Genomic DNA, 20,141 nt, shown 5'->3' on the forward strand with positions numbered 1-20,141 from the left:
ACTTGAGTTTTAAAGTTGGAAATTAAGTCAAATTTAAACACGAAAACACTTTGTGGGCCAAATGAGCCACATATGTGGGCCACATGCAGACATGGACGATCTTGTATAATCCCTAAAGCATCCTTTCGAGAGAAGCACTAGTCTGATCCCCACTTTACAGATGAGGAAACCTAGGCACAGAGAGGTCAGGGCAGAGACTGAGGCCAGACAGCCTGGTGCCAGATGCCACCCTCTTGGGGCTGCTTTTTGGCCCCAGGGGGTCAGGGCATGGGAAAGGAGTGTGCCTCAGGACAGTGGGCTTGGAGCCAGGTGCCCAGGGAGATGGCAGTGCCCTGACCAGAGGAGGGGGACCAGGAAGGAAGGGTTTGGTTTTAGACATGCAGGTGATGGAATGGCTACCCAGGGCAAGGAGGGAAGTGTCATCCTGAACAGTGATGGGAGCGGAATGGCAGGAGAACCAGAGGTCTCATATACTTAGGCAGAAAGAGGAGGGAAAATGGGTATAGTTTTCAAAAACATTTTTAAAATTAAAATTTTTTGCTGAGTTGTCACCTTGTATTAGTTAGCTATTGCCGCATAACAAATTCCCCCCCCACCCCGCCATACTTAGTGACTTAAGCAATGATCTTGATTATGTGCTCGTGTCTGTGGGTCAGGACTCTGGTACAGCCTAGCTGGGTCCTGTAGGTCAGGGTCTCTCACAGGCTGCCATCGAGATGTTGGCCAGGACTGTTGTCACCTCAGGGCTCGACTGCGGCAGGATTGCCTCCAGGCAAAGTCAGTGTTTCTGGGCAGGATCCAGCTCCTCACGATCATTGAACTGAGGCCCTCAGTTCCTCACTGGCCCTTGGCCAGAGGCGGGCTGCTCCATCACGGCAACTTGCTTCTTCACAGCTGGCAGGAGAGGACAAGTGAGAAGGAAGAGGGGGTGGGGGGAAGCATGCATGAACCAGGCGGTGGGAGAGACCGCCAGCAAGATGGAGTGACAGTCTTCTAGTCTCAGGAGGGCCATGTCTCACGTTGGCTGACTCCTCTTCTTTAGGAGCCAGTCTCTAGATCCAGGCAATGGTCTCGGGGAGGGGATCACACAAAAACATGAACACCAGGAGGTGGGGCTTGTTGAGGACCGTGTCAGAAGCTTCCCGCACACGCCATGCCAAACAGCCTGCTAAACGTTCTATCCTCACTACATTCCAAGGAAGCAAGGACTGTCTTGATTGCTTCCCTGTCCAGACAAGCAAAGGAGGGCTCAGAGAGGTGCAGTGACTTGCCCGAGGTCACACAGCTCATGGTGGGTAGAGCTGAATTCAAACTCCAGTCTGAATCCTAGTAGCCCACTGGAGTTTCTCTGACTGTCCCCGGACCACCACTCCAGCACAGCCTTGGAGCTTGGCAGAAAACAGATTGCCCGCCACCCCCACGCAAGCTAGACCAGACTTGGAGGAGCCTTCAAGTCAGCATTAACAGGCTTCCCTCCAGGGGATCCACATGCTCCCTAGAATCTGAGAGTGGTATGTATTCTGCCTCTCTGTGTGGTCAGGACATGGTAACATGGAAATGGAATCTCTCTGTCTCTCATACACACACACACACTTAAGGGTTAGGCTTGGCACTTTTGGCTCTGCAGGAAAACGGAGGCTTAAGTGTCCGATCTCAGTGATCAAGGGAAAGATGTGGCTTCCCAAAGTTCTCAGTCGCTTTTGGGGTCCTTCCAAGCAGAAGAATCTTGGAATTAAATGAGATGCATGATGCGCAGGAAATGCTTAGCACAGTGGCTCCGTGTAGGAAGCAGCATGATGACGAGACTCGTCATTAATGTTAATGATTATTGTTAACTCTTCTCATTGACATTATTAGTTCCAGTGTAACAAAAACTTGATTTACCTCGACTTCAGTTTAGAGAAGAGATTTTGATTCTTTCCATTTGGTCCAGTTCACTGGTTTACAGTATAAAGGTATTTAGTTTGGAGCTGGTGGTGTTGGGTGTTTGGTCAGGGGGAACAATTAATTTGCAGTTCAGTAAATAATACCTGGTTGGGTCTGGGTGCCGAGAGGCAGTGAGGTTGGTCCCCACCCGGGACTATGGGTCATTCCTGGGCCTGTCCCTGGGCAGGATGGCATTCAGTGTCTCGGCCATCAGCGAGGTCTCTGAAGAGCCTGGCCGCCCCCAGGGCAGCAGGAGGACGCGGGGCTGGGCCAGAGAGCCTGATGAGCTGTCTTGTTCCCTGCAGATCAGGAGCGATACCTCACAGATCTTGGAGGAAAACATCCCCCTCCTTAAGGCCAAGGTGATGGAAATGCGTGGCATCTACGCCAAAGTGGACCAGCTAGAGGTGAGTCCAGGATAATGAGCTTTCTTTGTGAGCTCCACGGACTTGTTCTGGCTCTTTCGTTGTCTCTTCCAAGATGCTGATCTGGCCTTGATAGTGTCAGGCCTTAGACCCAGTGGAGTGGGGTGGTAGCCAAAACGGGGCCTACACAGTATCTCTAAAATATGACAAATATGAATTTATATAAAGTACCCATTTAAAAATCAGGGTACTTTATACAAAAATCTGAATTTTCAGCTGCTTTTGGAAATTCAGAAGCTTTCATAACCCTAGACCCACCTTTCTTTAAATACTTTATTCTGTTTATTTTTTAAGGTATAAATACATAAAGTGCACACATAGTGAGTGTACAATTCAGTGAATTTTTACACATATAAACTCCCAGGTGAAGATGACCCAAACTGAGAAATAGAACATCTCCAACCCCTAGGCTATGTTCTGGTAGAGCTGGTGGCAGCCGCCCCTCAGACGAGACATGTGTTCTGCATTTCACCACAATCCACACCATGCCCTATTGCCTCACTGCTGACTTATTTCACCCGCCCTTTACCTGTGTGGGCACCAGGCTACGGTGCATGGTATCTCATTTCCTCTTGGCTGCACTGCAACGTCAGTATCCTCACCGTCCCGTCTCCTAGAGGAGGAACACGAGCTCTGAGAGGGTAAGCCACTTCTCTGGGGTCACACAGCTAATTCTGTGAAGCTGGGACTGCAGCTCACATCCTCTGGAGCCCAAGCTCTTACTCAAACTGGGGCCCTTGGCTTGGGCGCCTGGCTTCTTGCACAGTGAAGGACCGGGAGGCTGGAGGAGCCTGCAATTTAATAGCTGTCACCTAGACCAAGGGGACGTGTGTCCCTCTGAGCTGTGGAGGAAAGGAGCCCGGCAGTGGGCCCTAGAGTTAACAGAGAATTAACATTCTTGTCAGCAGAGAATGAGGCAGGAATATAATTAAAACTTTGCCCTTGGAATAGCTGATTCATTTGAATTTTATTCCACATGTTTGAAAGAGGAAAGAAAATGTGAAGATTTGTAGCCCAGGTTCTTGCCTTGCTTGGGCTGGCCCAACTCTCAAGCCCAATTTTTCCCTTAGTATTCAGTCCGCTAGCATTTATTGAGGACCTACTATGCGCCGCTGCAGGGCTCTCACAGTGAGAAAGACAGAGTCCAAGGGTGTGTTCCAGCCAGGAGAAACACAGCAACAAAGCATGACCATAGCATTTCCCGGGGCTGCTGTAACAAGTTATCACAAACATAGTGGCTTAAAACAACATGAATTTAGCATCTTACAGCTCTTGAGGTCAGAAGTCCAAAATGTGTCAGCAGGAGTCAGCAGGGCTGGTTCCTTCTGGAGGCTCTGGGGGAGAGTTCACGTCCTGGCCTTTTCCAGTGTCTGGAGGCCGCCTGCGTCGCTCAGCTCATGGTGCTGTCCTCCACCTTCAGAGCCCACAGCGTAGCATCTTCCAGGCTCTGTCCTCCTCTGACTCTCCTGCCTCCATCTTATAAGGATGCCTGTGATTACCCGGATAATCCAGGACAGTCTCCCCAGCTCAGGATCCTTATTCACACCTGCCAAGTCCCTTTGGCCACAGGTTCTGGGAACGAGGATGGGATATTTTTGGGGCCCGTGATTCTGCTGACCACATTCACCAAGGGTGACCTAGAGGGAGTCGAGTGCTCTGGAGGGAAGTAGCGAGCAAGGAGCGGAACCTTCTGGCCCCCGGAGGGTGAGTGGAAGGAGCTGTGCTGGGCACATGAGGGCACAGCTCGGGCAGAGGCTCAGAGGCGGGGGGCATCTGCACTCTGGGGCAGGAAGGAGACGGGGACACTGGAAGGATCCGGGGAGGGCCAGGCTACAGGGATGAGGGAGGTCATGACCTGAGCGGGGCTGGAGACATTGGGCAGCAGGAGGCCCGTTGTCTAGGCCTTCCACTCCAAGGTCAGCATGGTGGCCTTTTTCCTGAGGAGTAGGAAGCCACTGAAGACACAGGATGGCTCATTGGTTAGCAATCATTCCCCACTCCTGGCCCCTGGCAACCACTCATCTACTCTGAGTCTATGCATTTGTCTCTGGACATTTCATATCATATGTGGCCTGTGGTGTCTGGCTTAGTTTACTTTGCATAATGCTTTCAAGGTTCATGCAGGTTGGAACGTGTCAGAACTTCATTCGTTTTTATGAATGAATAGTATTCCATTGCAGGGATGGCTGTACCGCGTTTTGTTTATCCATCCATCAGTTGATGGGTCCTTGGGTTGTTTCTACTTTGGGGCTGTTATGAATAAGGCTGCTATGAACGTTCATGTTCAGGTTTTTGCGTGGCTATACATTTTCATTTCTCTTGGGTAAATACCTAGCACTGGAATTGCTGGGTCATGTGGTTAAGTCTTTTTAGGAACTGCCAAGATCCGTTTCCAAAGTGTTGACACCATTTTACTCTCCCACCAGCAGTTATTGTAAGCTTTAGATGGAGATTGCAAACTCAGATGCCAGCAGGATCCAGGACTGTACTGGGCAGTCAGGTATTAGAAGACCAACCCCAAGCCACAGCCCCTTACTTTCTGGGAAGAGCTGGAGCTGAGAAGCAACTCTCCCCTTCAGTGGGGTGTGAATCTCTCGGCTGCCACAGTCCCCACTCTGCCCTAGAGTCTCCCCAACATTGAGGCTAAGTGGCATTTGCCTCTTGTCAACCCCCCGGAACTGCTGCTTTCCTTAGACTAGAGATATTTCTCTGTAACTGCGTCTCCATTAAAAGGAAGAGGACTTCCCTGGTGGCACAGTGGTTGAGAGTCCGCCTGCCGATGCAGGGGACATGGGTTCGTGCCCCGGTCCGGGAAGATCCCACATGCTGCGGAGTGGCTGGGCCCGTGAGCCATGGCCGCTGAGCCTACGCGTCCGGAGCCTGTGCTCCGCAACGGGAGAAGCCACAACAGTGAGGGGCCCGCGTACCGCAAAAAAAAAAAAAAAAAAAAAAAAAAAAAAGGAAGAAAAAGTTAGTCCAAGAGGGTCATGGATTTCAAGGCAAATGGGAGAATATGTATTTCCCACTAAGCTGCATGTGACATGAGAACAATAAAACTTAGGACCCGATCAGACCCCAATCTGAGGCGGATGGATTCCAGAGCCAGACCACCTGGGCCTCAGATCTGCCCCTTGGGTAACTCACTCACCCTCTCAGCATCAGTTTCCTCCTCTGCAAATTGTGACCATGTCATCGTGAAGGTGTTAGTCCAGCACCGGGCATCCTGTAGATGCTCGCTGAGGACAGGCTGTCGCTATGGTGGTGGCCGTTGCCCACAGGCTGAGAGCCAGAATCTGGGATGCCTGCTTAGCACTCGGTCCAGCCGACTGGGGGCTCCAGGGCCTAACATGTCAGGGGGTTCCAGGGAGCCCAAGGCCACTCAGCTCTCAAATCAGTGTGACCCATGGCAGGGGAGGCTTGGGAACCATGGGGGTGACCTTTCAGGCCAGAAAAAACTAACATTTACTGAGCACCTGCTATGAGCCAGGGACTCTTAAGTGCTTTAGTTGAAACAACTTGCTTTACCTTCACAGCAACCCCATGAGGAAGGTCCCATTATTCGTCCTATTTTGTAGAGAAAGTGGCTGAGGCACAGAAAGGCAAGGTTATTTACCCAAGGTCACACAGCTGGGAAGTGGTGGAGCTGGGATTACAAAAGTCAGTGCTGGCGTTGGCACCCTGTCTGGACTGGGCCCTGCTCTGAAGCTGGGGGCCTTTGCCGCAAGGATTCAGATACATCATTCAGGACTCACAAATAAAATTTAAAACAATGTGACTTTCCCTTCTCTCTCATCCCTCCCCCCCTTTCCTTCTTTCCTTCCCTCCTTCCCTCCCTCCTTCCCTCCTTCCCTCCCTCCTTCCCTTCTTCCCTCCCTCCCTTCTGATAATAAAAGTGGTTCATTTTCATTGTAGAGAAAATTATATAGAAGTCACCTATAGTCCCAAGGGTGGTCCCGATGAGCGCTCACCCTCCTTCTGTCCCCTCCTCCCCTCTCTGTGTGGATGCGTGTCCGCGTCTTTCCAGTTTCCCGGGATCAGCTTTCCTGGCCAGGTTTCGGCCTCTCCCTGGCTGCGGCTTGGCCGGGCTGCCCTCTCTGGCAGGCACTTTGGAGGCGGTTCCGACCTCGTGAGCGCACATTCCTCAGCATCCCTCATACTCCCCGCCACATCGGTATTAACGGTATTAACGCAGGGAGCGTAAAATTGGAATCGGCTGGAGGAGGGACTGTAGAACTTTCTTTTGTGTCTTACAACCAGATGTGCAGGCCCAGCAAGGCCAGGGGAAGCTGCCCAGCCTGTGGCTCCGTCTCCCCGCCCCCCAACACACACACGCACACGCACGCACACACACACGCGCACACACACACACACACACACTTGATGTGGCTTATTCAGAGCCTTTCAGCTCTGCCCCTGCCAGAGCCACAGGGCGGCGACAGCACAGCAGTGCCACCATCTTGTGTTCACCCAATGTCTTTTTGCTAAAGGTGCGGTCATGCGTGCGCGCGTGCGTGTATTCATTCCTGTGTGTGCACTGATTCCTACATGCACGCGTGCATTCCTTCACGCGTGCATTCCTTCACGCGTGCATACATTCATTCGTGCGTGCACACTCGTTCATTCATTCATGCTTGCGTGCATTCGTGCCTCCACCATCCAGCTGAGCCCCTTCCAGCTGACCAGGCCCTGGCTGTGGCCTTGTGAACAACACTGACTCAGCATCTGCTCTTCCAGAACTCACATCTAGAGGGAGATGGACCGTGAACAAGCAGACAGGAAGTTCAGAGGGAGAGGAGAGCTAGGAAGACGGGGAAACGGGGTGGCTCCGCCGTGACGTGGGGCATGTTAGATTAGGTGGTTGGGGAAGGCCTCTCTGTCGGGGGACAGTGGATCCAGGGCCTGAGAGACAAGCAGGGTTCACCCCATCGAGAACAGAGAAGTGCTGCCGGTCTGGAGAGAGCTGGTGCAAAGGCCCTGTGGAGGGTGAGGCTTGGCGTTTTCAAGGAACAAAAGGGCAGCCTGTGTGGCTGGTGTGTGGGACACGGGGAGAGGCAGGGCTGGGTGGTGGTGGGCCTTGCTGGATGGACTGACCGGGGCTTTCCATCCAGTGAAGGGAGGCTCCCTCGTGGGGCCCAGCACTGAGAGGGTCTCCTGCCTCTTCCTGGTGCAAGAAAATCTCTTGCATTTTACTATTGGAACAGGGAGGTTCCGACAGTAAAAGCCTCCGCAGAGGGGGGCTTGTCTGAAATGGCACCGGAGCCGCCACCTTTGGCGGCCTTCCCGGCTGTACGTGCAGTGCTTGTACAAACACATGCACGTGTACACACCACACAGACACATGCACACAACATATGGGCACACACGCAAACATACACACAACACACACAAACACATGCACACAACACACAAACGTAGGTACCCACGGAAACACACAGGCACACCAGAAGTCACAAATGAGTCTCACCGGGCCTGCACGGTACTTTCTTAAATTGTGAAATTATTGCTAACGTTTTTAAAAACTGGACACTTTTCATAAAATCTGAATGTCCTTTTTTTCTTTTTAAATGATGTTATCTGATATTAATTGAGCTCTTAATATACCCTAAGCACTTAATTATTATTATTCCCATTTTACAGATAAGAAAATTGAGGATAATAGAAATGAAGTAAGTTGCCAAAAGGCACACAACTAGTAAGTGATAGAACCTGGATTCTAGTCCAGAGAATCTGACCCCAGCATTCTCTTTTTTTCTTTTGAAATTGGAGGTTCTGCACTAGAGACCCAGAGCTGAGTGCCCCTTGGGGGCCGGGACCCGGCGTTCCGGTTCACCCTGTCCGCACTCATCCTACTTCACCCGCTTGTCACCTGCCTGCCCCTTGGCACCTTCTGAGTTTGAGACCCCCCCAATATCCATCAAATATTAAAGTGAGCGATTTCTAAAAACTCCATTTTTCATAAAGAAGGCTGTGCAGCCTGAGTCCCCTCTCTGCCACTTCCTGGCTGTGTGACTTTAGGCAGGTGGTCCAACCTCTCTGAGCATCAGTTTAACTCCTCTGTAAAATAGAGGCTAAACAGATGGTCACTAGGGGGAGAAGGTGAGAGGACACCAGTGGAGGCTCGGCCAGGCCAGGCCTCCAAGGGGGAGTGTCACTGTTACTGTCAGGGTTTCTGAAGGTGCCCCCAGCTGGGCAGGTGCTGCCTGAACTCTCCCGGAGTCCATGGGGCCAGGTGAGAGGGAGGCAGCCAGGAGCACACCCCAGTCTGCGCAGATGTGGCATCACTGCTTTCCCCTCTCCCACCAGGCCTTTGTCAAGATGGTCGGGCACCACGTCTCCTTCCTGGAAGCCCACGTGCTTCAGGCCGAGCGGGACCACGGGGCCCTCTCACAGGCCCTGCGGAAGTGGCTGGGCTCCTCGGGGCTCCCCGCCTTCGGGAACGTGAGTATCCCCTACCTCCCTGCCCCCTCCCAGACCCTGGAGCAGGGAGAGGGGCTCAGGAAACAGGAGTTCAAAGGGCACGGCTGGCTTCTGCAGACAGGAAACAGCATCTGGCCAGCCGGTGGGGAGCTGGCTAGGTGGCTGGAGTGTTGCAGTGCCTCCCTCGTGCGCCCCTGCGTGCCCTGAGCTGCGTGCTTCGGTGCCGTGACTGCCCGCCGCCTCACCCACCAGTTAGTAAGTGCTGCTGTTTGCCAAGCAGTGTGGTCCATCTGGGGTTACCATGGCGAAAAGAAGCAGCCCCTGCCCTCCTGTCCCTTCCTTCCACACCTAAGGACGTGCTCAGAGTGAGTTCCAGAATTTAGGCGGGGTCCCCCTTCCCAAGGCACAAGTTGGCCTCTAGCAGACCAGAAAACAGGGGACAGTGAGAGGGGCAGCCGGCCCGCAGCTTGCAAAGGCCTCGCTCTCCCACATCGCTGCTTTCCTGGGATCCTCCCTATAAGAAAGGAAGGGTCATTGTGTCCCTTTTACTGATGGAGAAACTGAGGCCAGACTGATCCTGCCTTGCAGAGACCTTCAGTGTTTAAGCACCTCTGTCTTTCCGGCTTACTGATTCCCTCGTCTAGGGAACATTGGGCAGTGTCTGGAGATGTTGCAATTGTCACAACTGGAGGCAAGTGGGTAGAAACCAGGGATGCTTTTAAACACCCTAGAGTGTACAGGACAGCCCCCCACACCAGAGAATTATCTAGCCCTGAACATCAGGAGTGCTGAGTTTGAGAAACCCCACTCTAAGCTGGATTTGATAATTTTATGTCAGGTCTGCTTTAAGCACTTTGTGTGCTGTTGTATATGGCATCTGGTTCTCATGCCAGTCTTTGGAGGAAGGCACTTTTGTCATTTCCCCATTTTACAGATGCGGAGACCGAGGCTCAGGGTGGTGCAGGGACTTGTCCGAAGCCACACTGCCTCAAGTAGCAAGGTCAGGTTGGAGCACTGCTTGACCTATCTCCAGGGTCTTGCCCCTTCCAGGAAAGGGGTCTTGCTCAGCCAGCTGCTCTGTCCTGCCCCCCAGTGGGGTCTCTCACTGTTCCTTGGGCCCTGCCTGGGGGTCCCCCTCTGCTCCTCTGTTCTCTCTGTCCCTCCTGCATGCCCCCCTTCCCTGTCTCCTCTTAGTGTTCTCACAAAGGCTCATATATCGAGCGTTTACAGTGTTCCAGGCACTGCTGAGGTATTTCATGTGCATTAATTCACTTACTTTTCCCAATCATCGTGTACGCTGGGAATGAATGTTATCCCCGTTTGACTGATGAGGAAACGGAGTAGTTGCAGTGTTGCCACTCTGGCCCCGTGTGAACTCATTCTGTTTGGCTTGGGATGCCTGCCTGGGTGTCACTCTCCAGTCCCTGTCAGGACCCCACTGCTCTGTCTTGTCTTACACCTGCCTGAGGCATGTGCTGCTTACCTGCCTGCCTCCAGGTGAGGGACTTGCCCAAGGCCAGTAGCAGCTAGACAATGGCCTCACAGATCTCATGATCTCGGAACTCCTATTGATCCTTTAGAGCCAACTTAATACCACCTCCTCTGAGAAGCCCTCTGGGATTGCCCCCTCTCCAGCCAAATGTGGTCTCTCCTGCCTTTCAGTGAAGTCAGGAGTTGTCTTCTTGGTCCCTTGAGTTATGGTGACTGTTCTGGGGTGACCAGGAGCCCCCCAGTCACACAGTGCTCTGCCCACTGATGGCTTAGAAGCACCATGGGGGAGGAAGGACAGAGGACCTTGGCTGCCCGTGGTCTGCAGCAGGAATCCTAACAGTGGGGCCTGCTGGGTCCTTGGTCTCTGTACTTTACAGTCTTTTTCTATAGCCTGCACAATTGTCCCTTTGTGGTTGGCACTAGAGTCCTCATTTAGTGGCAGAGGCCAAGGCTTGGAGGGGGAGAGTCGCGAATCCAAGGTCAGCGCCGGGGTTGGAACTCAGGCCCGTGGGGCTGTGAAGTGGGGTCCGCCGCCCACTCCTGTTGAGGATCCCATCGGGGTGTGGCTGGGCATGCGGGGATTTGCATCCTCTCATCTCTACCAGACTCGGGGCCCCCCAGCCCTACCTGCAGTGACTTGTTCCAGGAAATGCGTCCCAGCCAGGGGTGGTGAGTCATTCAGCAACCCCGGCGTGTTGATCTTGGCCCTGGGAGGGCTTTGTGTGGAGCAGGCAATGTAGGCAAGTGTGTGCACACGCGTGTGCAGACCCGAGGGTTTCCAGGGCTGCACCTGCACCCGGGGGTGCAAGCTGAAGCGGCCCTTCTAGAATAATGGTTGTCACGGCTTGTACTGGGCTCTGACCCGGCAGGCACCTCACATCCCACCCTGTGACATAGGTCTAGTCACTGTCCCTATTTTACAGATGAGGAAACTGAGGCACTAAAGGGTCGAAGTGCTTGCCCACCCAGAACGTGGTGGAGCTGGGATTTGAACCTGTGAGACCTAGGCCTGGAGCTGGAGGCTTTTTATCTGCACCACTTGGCCCTGCTGCGTCTTTCTGGGCCTGGTTCCGACCACTGGAGCTGCAGTCCGGGGGGTGGGGTCCTTGAAGAGCACCTGGACGGGTCTCCGTCTCTTCCACCTGGAAGAACCCACCAAGCCAGGATTTCACACTGTCTCCGGTCGGTTCCCCTCAGTGCCCACCCAAGGTGGATGCTTCACTGACCACTGCCCGTACCTGGGCGTCCACACCAGGCCCCCCCAGCAGTGGGAAGCCCCTCCGCACAAGCCCAGATTCTGCCTTCTTGTCTCCACCCGCCCTCCTCCGTCTCCGGGAGCTGGCGTGGGGCAGAGGCTCTTGCGCAGAAGGGTCCTGTCCCCACTCCTGTGGAAGCCCATCCCCCCAAAGGAAATAGGCCACTCACTGCTGCCCCCAGGCCCTCCCAGAATCAGGGGGATCAGTGGGGACTCCCTCACAGGGCCCAGGCAGGAGGCCCTCAGCCCTCACCCCTGGCGCCGGGCAGGGACCTTTGGGGGTGTGTTTTCCACCCTCCCTGCTGCTCCATCAGCTGGAACAGGAGTTCCTGGGGAGGGAGAGAGATGGGGAGAAAATTGGTCTGTGTGTTTTCTAACTCTGCCAGCCCCTTCTGCCCTGCTGGCCTCATTTCTCCCTCCCTCCTCTTCCTCACTTTGCAGCTGTAGTGGGGAGGCCCAGGGAGGGTGTGCAGCGCCGGGGCTAGGGTCTCCCAACACACCAGGAGTGGGGCTGGGAAGCAGTCCGCCAGCCCCCCACCCCTCCCCAGCACCGGAGGCCCAGAGCCGCCCCTGCCCACGTGACTTGGTGCTGGCCGAGGCCTGGGCCGGCCGGGAATGCCAGCCTGAGTGTACCTCCTCGTCACGAGATCCCCCGCAAAGGCCAGGCCTTTGGCCTTTGACTTGAGCTGCCGAAGAAGCGCGCAGTCAGTGCCCAGACTGGGGTGAGAGCTGGCCTGGCACCCTGGGCCCTCTGCGCCCGGACGTAAAAATGTCCATGCTTCCATGCTTCAGTTTTAATGCTAACATACGTATTTTCATGGTACAAAGGTCCATATTTCCATGCTGTACTGCAAAGAAGTTTTCAACTATACTTTTACATTGATTTTAACTCAGAACTGTGCCTCTCTTTCGCTGCGGCATTTTTTTAGCTGTGTGACTGTGGGTAAGTCTCTTAGCCTCTGCAGGCCTCAGACAGCTTAACTGTCAGTTGGCTGACACGGGCTTGACCAAGAAAGGCTCTGCTTGCTAGAAAACTGGTTTCAATTTGCTGTGAGATGAAGAGGGCCTCCTCCACTAAAGCTGTGGGGAGTAAAAGACTCCAGAACTCTCAGACGGAGGGTTCTGAGCATTGGTGGGTCTGAAAAGCCAGCTTTGCCTTTAAATAATGGTTCAAGACAGACTGCCTAATCCCTCAGCGGTGAGCAGGTATCGGTAGTGGTGACAGAGCCAGCCCTGCAGCGCCAGGTGCTGTTCTCAACCCTCAATACCCCACGGGGGAGGTGCTATTTTTATCCCTATTTTACAGGTGAGGGAACTGAGGCACAGAGAGGTTTAGTAACTTGCCCAAGGCCACACAGCTGGGCATCAGGTTATGAACCCACATTCCTAACTCTGTTGCCTTGGGAGAGAGCTGTGATCTCTTACTTCAGGAAGCATGTATCCAGCGGAAGAATAGAGGCAATGACCAAATCCTAAGAAAATTCAGTAGCTAGTCATTTCTAAAGAGGGCCCTGGCTTGCTCTGAGGGAACCAGGCATGGCCTCCGAGGAAGGGCCGTGTAGGCTGAGACCTGGATGGTGAGTGAGAACAGCCTGAAGTCAGAAGAAAGGGTGCACCCAGCAGTGGGGATGCAGGCACCGAGGCTCTGGGGTGGGACTGAGCTTGAGGAGCAGCGGGGAGTCCAGCATGGGGATTGAGCCGGGGGGGTGGAGTGTGGGAGATGAGGTTGGGGCCAGATTGGTTGGGCGGGGTCTCAGGCCACACAGGGGGACTGGACACTATTCTAAGGGCAATGGAAAGCCATGGAAGGGTTCGTAGCAGGGGAGGGACTTGGTAAATTTGCTTTGCTTGGGGAATTTCCAGGGCACATTCTCTACCCTGAGCTAAGGCTGGCATTTAGGGTCAGCGATGTCTTGTTTAGACTTGACCATGAGAGCTGAGCAGGGTGCGTAGGTGCCCTTCAAGCCTCAGAGTTCAACGGTTAGGAGTGCGTTTCCTCGGCCTGGAAACATCTCATGCTGTGCCTTGAGATCACTGGAATCCTCGCCTTGCCGGGTCTCGGGGCCTTTGTCCAACTGGAAGAGAGAAAAGGCGCTCCAGTCAGGGCGCCCAGGTCCCCTGGCCATGTGTCTGGGTCCCAGAGACCCTGCCTGAGGAGGCAGCCCTGTCTCTGCACATAGAGGGCCCCTCTCATCTGGAGACGGTTTCAGACATATGTGGAAGCGAAAGTGAGATGGAGGTGGAGCCGTACGGGCCGCAGGCCTTGGAGGGGTGTGGAGACCATGTCAGGTGGCCCCATGTCCCCTCGGTCCGGGCCTGGTCATGGCCAAGTGGCTGCCACAGGTGTTCTGACCACGCCAGGCCCTCCGCTCGGGGCCCGCACCCAGGGGCACAGAAGAGCCGCGCTAAGTTGTTGTAGACCGCTGTTTGTTTTCCGCCGAGCCAAAACATCGTGTTGACGAGGTGTCATTTTTTCTTTTAATTAATTAATTAATTTATTTATTTTTTGGCTGCATGGGGTCTTCGTTGCTGCACATGGGCTTTCTCTAGTTGCGGCGAGCAGGGGCTACTCTTCGTTGCAGTGCGTGGGCTTCTCATCACGGTGGTTTCTCGTGTTGTGGAGCACGGGCTCTAGGCACACGGGCTTCAGTAGTTGCGGCACATGGGCTTCAGTAGTTGTGGCTCGCGGGCTCTAGAGTGCAGGCTCAGGAGCTGTGGCGCACGGGCTTAGTTGCTCCACGGCATGTGGGATCTTCTGGGACCAGGGCTCGAACCCGTGTCCCCTGCATTGGCAGGCGGATTCTTAACCACTGTGCCACCAGGGAAGTCCCTCGAGGTGTCATTTTGATTAATTTTCCAATGGATAACAGTCAGGTGCTTTCCAAGGAAGGCTCTCTGGCTAATAGCAAAACCACTTGGGGCCAAGTCCTGACACCGCACAGAGCCAGGCTGCCGGGGTGGACTGTGGCCTTGGGCCTGCCCGGCTCACCCCGCACATACCCAGGGGGCGATCTGGTAACATAAATGAGTGTGTCTGCCAGGTGTGAGACAGTAAGGAGCGGTGGGGACTGTGGCGAGTTGCAGAGCCCCTGCCTTACTTATAGGGGTGGAGATTTCCAGAAGCAGCCTTGCAGAAATGGGATCAAGAATGGCTAGATTTTTCTATTTTGGGGAGAAAGCTAGGCATGTGGAGTTTTATATGAATCTTCTAATGTCTAAAAGTCAGCAACTAATTTTTCTAAATGTTAAACATCTTGGGGAAGAAAAGTCTGTTGCGCCTGTGGGTCATACCCAGCACACTCCCCAGCTCTGGACTTCAGGCTGATGGCCTGCATCCCACAGGCCCCACGCCTTCAGAGGCATTTGGGACCAGGGAAGAGTGGAAAGCCCATGGCGTCTTCCTTCACTTTGCACCAGCCCCAGCAGGAGCCCTCAGCTTTTGGGAGCAGCATGACGAACACATCTACTATTGCTCCAACTATGGTGGTTGTATTGAGAGCATTCATGAAGGATTTTCGGTGCCTCGTCTCGACTACCCGTAACAACCTCAGAGGTAAATGATATCATTTGAGAAAGGGACCTGAGGCTCGGAGAGGGCCGTTCACTTGCCCAGGGTCACACAGCATAGGCAGCAGAGCCAGAATCTGATCCAGCTTAGACCTCGTTCAGTGTCTCTCCCCTTCTCTGTGATCTTCCCGAGTGCAGGACCCACAACCTAGAAGGTGGAGGTTGCAGCTGGAGGTCCTTGGACCCAGTCTGCCCCACCCACATACATTCTTTGGCCAGCTTGGCATATGTTTAATATGCATGTGTTTAATTTGAATTAGTTGCCAGCATTTAGAAAAGCGAAGTTCACAGAAGAATGTACACCTCTGGCTTTCGCTTGAAAAAGCAGAGGTCTCGGCCCCTGAGCAGTGTCCCTGCTGAGCCGCCATCTGGCCTAAGACACCCATTGTCATTACCTGCCTGTGGGCATTTGAGTCTCCTAGCCGGGCTGAGCATGCAGTAGGTGTTCAATAAATACTAGTCAATGGATGCTCTGAAGGCTTCCATGGCCCTTGGAAGCCCCCGTCCCCCAGATTTCTCCGGAGGTGGTCTCCAGGCCGTGGAGAGCTGGGATGAGTGTCCATGCCTGCCTCTCTCCGCAGCGGCTTGGGGCCGCGTCCTGGGCTTTCCTGGAGGTAGCAGAGGGTGTGGGCGGAGCTGTCCTGCCCAGGCTTGGCCTGTAGGAGTCGTCAGTGCCAGGCTCGGCGCCTCCTCCCCTCCCCGCTCCGTACCCGGACCCCCCCCTCCCCTCCCCTCCCCGCCCCACCCAGGGAAGGGGGAGGCTCTGTCTGGCTGGGGCCGCCTCCCCCTCCCCCTCCCTCTCCCTCTGCCCAATCCCCCTGGAGGGGTGACTCCCGGAAGGAGGCACAGCCTGGCCGGGGCTTTATCTCAGTGGTGGAGGCCTAGCAAGGCAGCAACACAAAGAAGGCAGAGGAGATTCCATGGCGCCTTCTCCCGGCCCTGCAGCGGCCTCTCCTTCTGCTTCTGCCCCCATCATCCCTTGCGGTAAAAATGCAACATGAGCAGATGGCAAATATTAACGCAACAATGGAGGCCGAGTGGTGCTGGGTCCCCAGCCCCCCTGCCAATCCCCCACCAGCCTGGCCCTCAGGGAGTCACTCAGCGCTCACACGTTAACAGATTTGTTTGACTCCAGATATCTGGTGGCACACGTGCAGGGGAGGGACAGAGGGCCCCTGGCAGGCTGGTTTGGGGGTCAGATTTTTTTTTAAGTGTTGCATTTTTGTTAAGATTTTGAGTGGGGAGGAAGTTCCTTACAACAAGGAGGAGTTTTTATTTTGGGGGGCACTGTTGAGGCCTACGTGGGAGCACCCCAACTTCTCTGTGGTTGGAGGGACACAGTGCACCATCTCCGAGCACCGCCACTGTCAGGGACGTCCCCCGTGAGCATCCTCAAGCCCAGTCCTGCCATCCCTGGATCTGGTGGACACTGCCTATGGCCTTTGCATACGCTGGTCCCCTGCTCCCTGCCTGGCAATGTTTATTCATTGTTCAAGGCTAAATTGAATGTTACCACCACTGGGAAGCCACCTGGATTCCCCCAGGCAACGTTCCTCTGGACTCCCCAACACCCTGTTCATTCCACTGTTGGCACAGCACCTCGGGGAGTCATCTGTGTTTTCACCTGTTGTTCCCCAAGACTAAGAGTTTCTCAAGGGTAAGGACTGTATTATCTTTGACTTACTAAGAGTAGTTACGACAGTAACTGGCCAGCAGCCAGTTTTCTGGGCTCTTCTTTGGGTTGACACAAGCTAGTACTTTACCTGCCCTAGCTTGGTTCATCTTCATGCCCACCTGTTACATAGGTACTGTCAACATTCCCACTTTACAGATGAAGAAACTGAGGCTCAGAGGAGTTAGAACATTTTAGCCAGGCATTGGCCCCATTTGATTTCAGAGCCCCGTATTCTTCATGCCCCAGGGGTCGACTTCGAACCCTGGAATCAGGTAGGGCCCTGAGTGAGGCCCAAGGGCTGTGTGGGGACGGTGGCCAATGGGAGAGGCAGGTGCCCTCCCCTCCAGCTGGGAACAAAGGCTCAGAGTGGCCTGACCGTGCTCTTTCTTAAGGAAGGGAGGTTGGGGATGCAGGTTTTTATGTGACATCAGTTGATTTTGAAAACTTGCCTGAGAGCCTCCAAGAAGTCTCCTCAGGGGGCCTGTTGCCTCACAGGCCTCCATCTATGTCTTGGCAAAGACCTACAGTAAATTGGTGTCTACTACAGAGTCTGGAGGGTCAATGCCCCTTTACCAAGGGAGGGAGAGAGGGGGCTGATATCACAGCAGCGGGGATGGGCCTGGAGAGCTACAGGCTGTGCTGAGCAGGCAGATGTGAGGGCTACAAGGGCCCAGGGCTGGCCACGAGCTCTCTTCTAGAAAGGGGCTGGTTCTCCCCAGAGGCAGTGCCGGCAGAGGCACTTGGTGGGGCCCTCTCCAAGTACTCTCCACGGGCATCCTTATTTTCTGAGGATTTGAAATTTCCTCAGTCTTCTGTGAAGTGTTGACAAATGCAGCTCCCAATACCCACTTTCTAAGCAGAGCATCACTCTCAAGATCACCCTTCCTAGAGCGATTCTGCCCTCCCAGGTCCCAATATCATGGCGCAGGCCTCTCCCCTTTCTCCCAGTGTGTAGACCAAACTCCTGCAGCACTTGGAGAGGGCGTAGTTGAGAGCATGGACTGGACTCAAACCAGGGCTTTGCACCCTCGGCGCTGTTGACATTTGGGACCAGACCATTCTCTGGGGTGGGGTCTGTCCTGTGCATTGTACGGTGTTTAGCAGCATCCCTGGTCTCCACCCACTAGATGCCGGTAGCACCATCCCCCTGGTTGCGACAATCAAAAAGGTGTCCAGGGCTTCCCTGGTGGCGCAGTGGTTGAGAGTCCGCCTGCCGATGCAGGGGACGCGGGTTCGTGCCCCGGTCCGGGAAGATCCCACATGCCGCGGAGCGGCTGGGCCCGTGAGCCATGGCCGCTGAGCCTGCGCATCCGGAGCCTCTGCTCCGCAACGGGAGAGGCCACAACAGTGAGAGGCCCGCGTACCGGAAAAAAAAAAAAAAAAAAAGGTGTCCAGAAGTTGCCAAATGTGCCCTGGAGGCCCGGCTGCCCCGGGTTAGGCGTCACCGGCCCAGATGAATGACCGTCGTCAAAACCAGGCAGCAGCACGTGGGGCTCATCATAGCCCCCTCTTGGCTTTTGCTTGTGTTCTATGACTATGGAAAATTTCCGGAATAAAACATTTAAAAATAAATGAAACCATGGGCTCTGGAGCCCAGTGGCCCTGGGTTTGTACCTTGGCGGTGTTGCTTGCTAGCTCCGTGGCCTGGAGCAGGGTCCCCGCTTCCCCTCTGTGAAATGGGGCTCACAGGGGTTCAGGTTGAGGGTTTGGACGTGCGTGATTCCCTTTCTATTCGGTGAACTTCTGTCAGGCACCTACCGTGCCGTGGGCCCTGTTCCAGGTGCCGAGGCTTGTGGATCACAGAAGGAGGAGCCAGGTGCACGGAGAATGTCTACACAGCAATCGCCGTGCTTGAGGGCCCTGGGCCGACCTCGGTGCGCGTGACTCAGTCTCTGCTGGCTGCAGTGAGGTGGGCTGCCATCACTGGCCTCATCTTATAAAAGACAACTGAGGCAGGAAGAGGCAGAGTCACTTGCCCACTATGGGCTGGGGGAGGGAAGGGGAGCAGCCGGGATGCCCCCAGCTAACTGGCTCAGCGCCTGCATCTCCGAGCATTCCTCTGGGCACCAGAGGATGCAGAAGTGATGAGACTGGTCCCTGCCTGAGCTCTAGGTCACCCCAGAAAGTAAACACCCAGAGGCGGGAGTTGCAGCAGATAATTATGAGGTGGGCTGCATGCTTCTGACTCCTGTGCATGACAGAAAAGGGGATAAGAGTGGGACTTCCCCGGTGGTCCAATGGTTAAGACTCCGCACTTCCACTGCAGGGGACGCAGGTTCGATCCCTGGTTGGGGAACTAGGATCTTGCATGCCGCGCAGTGCACACACACACACAAAAAAGTAAAAAGGGAGAAGAGAGGCCAGGAAAGGGCTGTGGCAGGGGACAGCATGGCCCAGTGCGTGGCACCAGCTTGGCACTGGGTCGCACGGCATTCCTGAGCGAGGCAGGGCCGCGCAGAGGACAGGCAGCTCCCGTCAGCGATTGCAGGTTCCGGGTGACGTGATGAGTGGAGGGAGGTGAGTCCCTCCTTAGTGCAGAAACCTGTGTGATGCCTGCAGCTGGAGTTGCGGCATCTGGAGAAAGTGTGATGATCCCTTTAATGCCTAAGGGGCCTGGGAAGTTCTTGAACTTGGCTCCATTCATGGTCAGCTTTCTGCTGGGAAAATAAACCACGTCTCATTAAGCAGTAAATTCATCCAGGTGCGTGTTCCAGCTGATACCATCACACCTTGTCACGTTGCCAGACGGAATGTCAAGACCAAAGTTCCCATTACTTGGAGGGTCCTAATAATTAACCTGGGAAATTTAGAGAGAGGGGAATCCTGGCTTTTACATGGAGTAAGAAGCCAGAGCAGGGAGGTGGTTGCTTCTGGGCCGGACATCACTGAGCACCGCTTGGGAGGTGCCCGTGGTTACCTGGGTTGGGGATCTCAGCATTGTGGCCCTGTCACTGCCCCTTCCCCTCCCGTGTCTGGCAGCTCTTTGCTGGCCTGGACCTGGTTCCGGAGGCCATGGACAGTGCCCCCAGGAGTGTGTGTGTGTGGGGGGTGTGGGCAGGAGGGGCTCAGATGGCAGCAGTCATTGCTGGGAGAGAACTCAGAGGCCACAGGCCAGGGGGCTGCTCGCAGGGCTGGTTGCCAGCATATTCGTGCCCGGTGTGGCCCCCCGTAATCTGTCACTGGCCAGCAGGCATTATTGAGCATCTGCGGCGAGCCTGGCCACCTGACTGAGGATGAGCCGTGCCTCTGAGGGGTTGAGAGATGTTCTGGATAATCTTTGAGGCTCCTTGGACTGGCTTCCACAATTGTGATTCACTTTAAATGTTCATGTTTCGAAGCTGAATGCATTTAATACTAAAAACGCAGTGTTACAAAACTGTACACT

The 20,141-nt window shown here is 54.5% G+C and overlaps 1 protein-coding gene across 4 annotated transcripts in view; it reads left to right on the forward strand.

The window, feature by feature from the left end:
- The window catches only part of BCAS4 (breast carcinoma amplified sequence 4), a 60,248-nt gene that overhangs the window by 23,305 nt on the left and 16,802 nt on the right, over positions 1-20,141 (forward strand). For 2 of the 4 annotated variants that reach the window (XM_033839795.2, XM_019944020.3), the window contains exons 3-4: positions 2,232-2,333; positions 8,655-8,789. In XM_033839795.2, the coding sequence (XP_033695686.1) occupies positions 2,232-2,333; positions 8,655-8,789 (237 nt within the window). The remainder of the gene's footprint in view (positions 1-2,231; positions 2,334-8,654; positions 8,790-20,141) is intronic. The other 2 variants (XM_019944025.3, XM_019944023.3) reach the window with 2 other exon arrangements.

This window comes from Tursiops truncatus, chromosome 15 (assembly GCF_011762595.2).
Source record: "Tursiops truncatus isolate mTurTru1 chromosome 15, mTurTru1.mat.Y, whole genome shotgun sequence".
In the NCBI taxonomy this organism is placed as follows: domain Eukaryota; kingdom Metazoa; phylum Chordata; class Mammalia; order Artiodactyla; family Delphinidae; genus Tursiops; species Tursiops truncatus.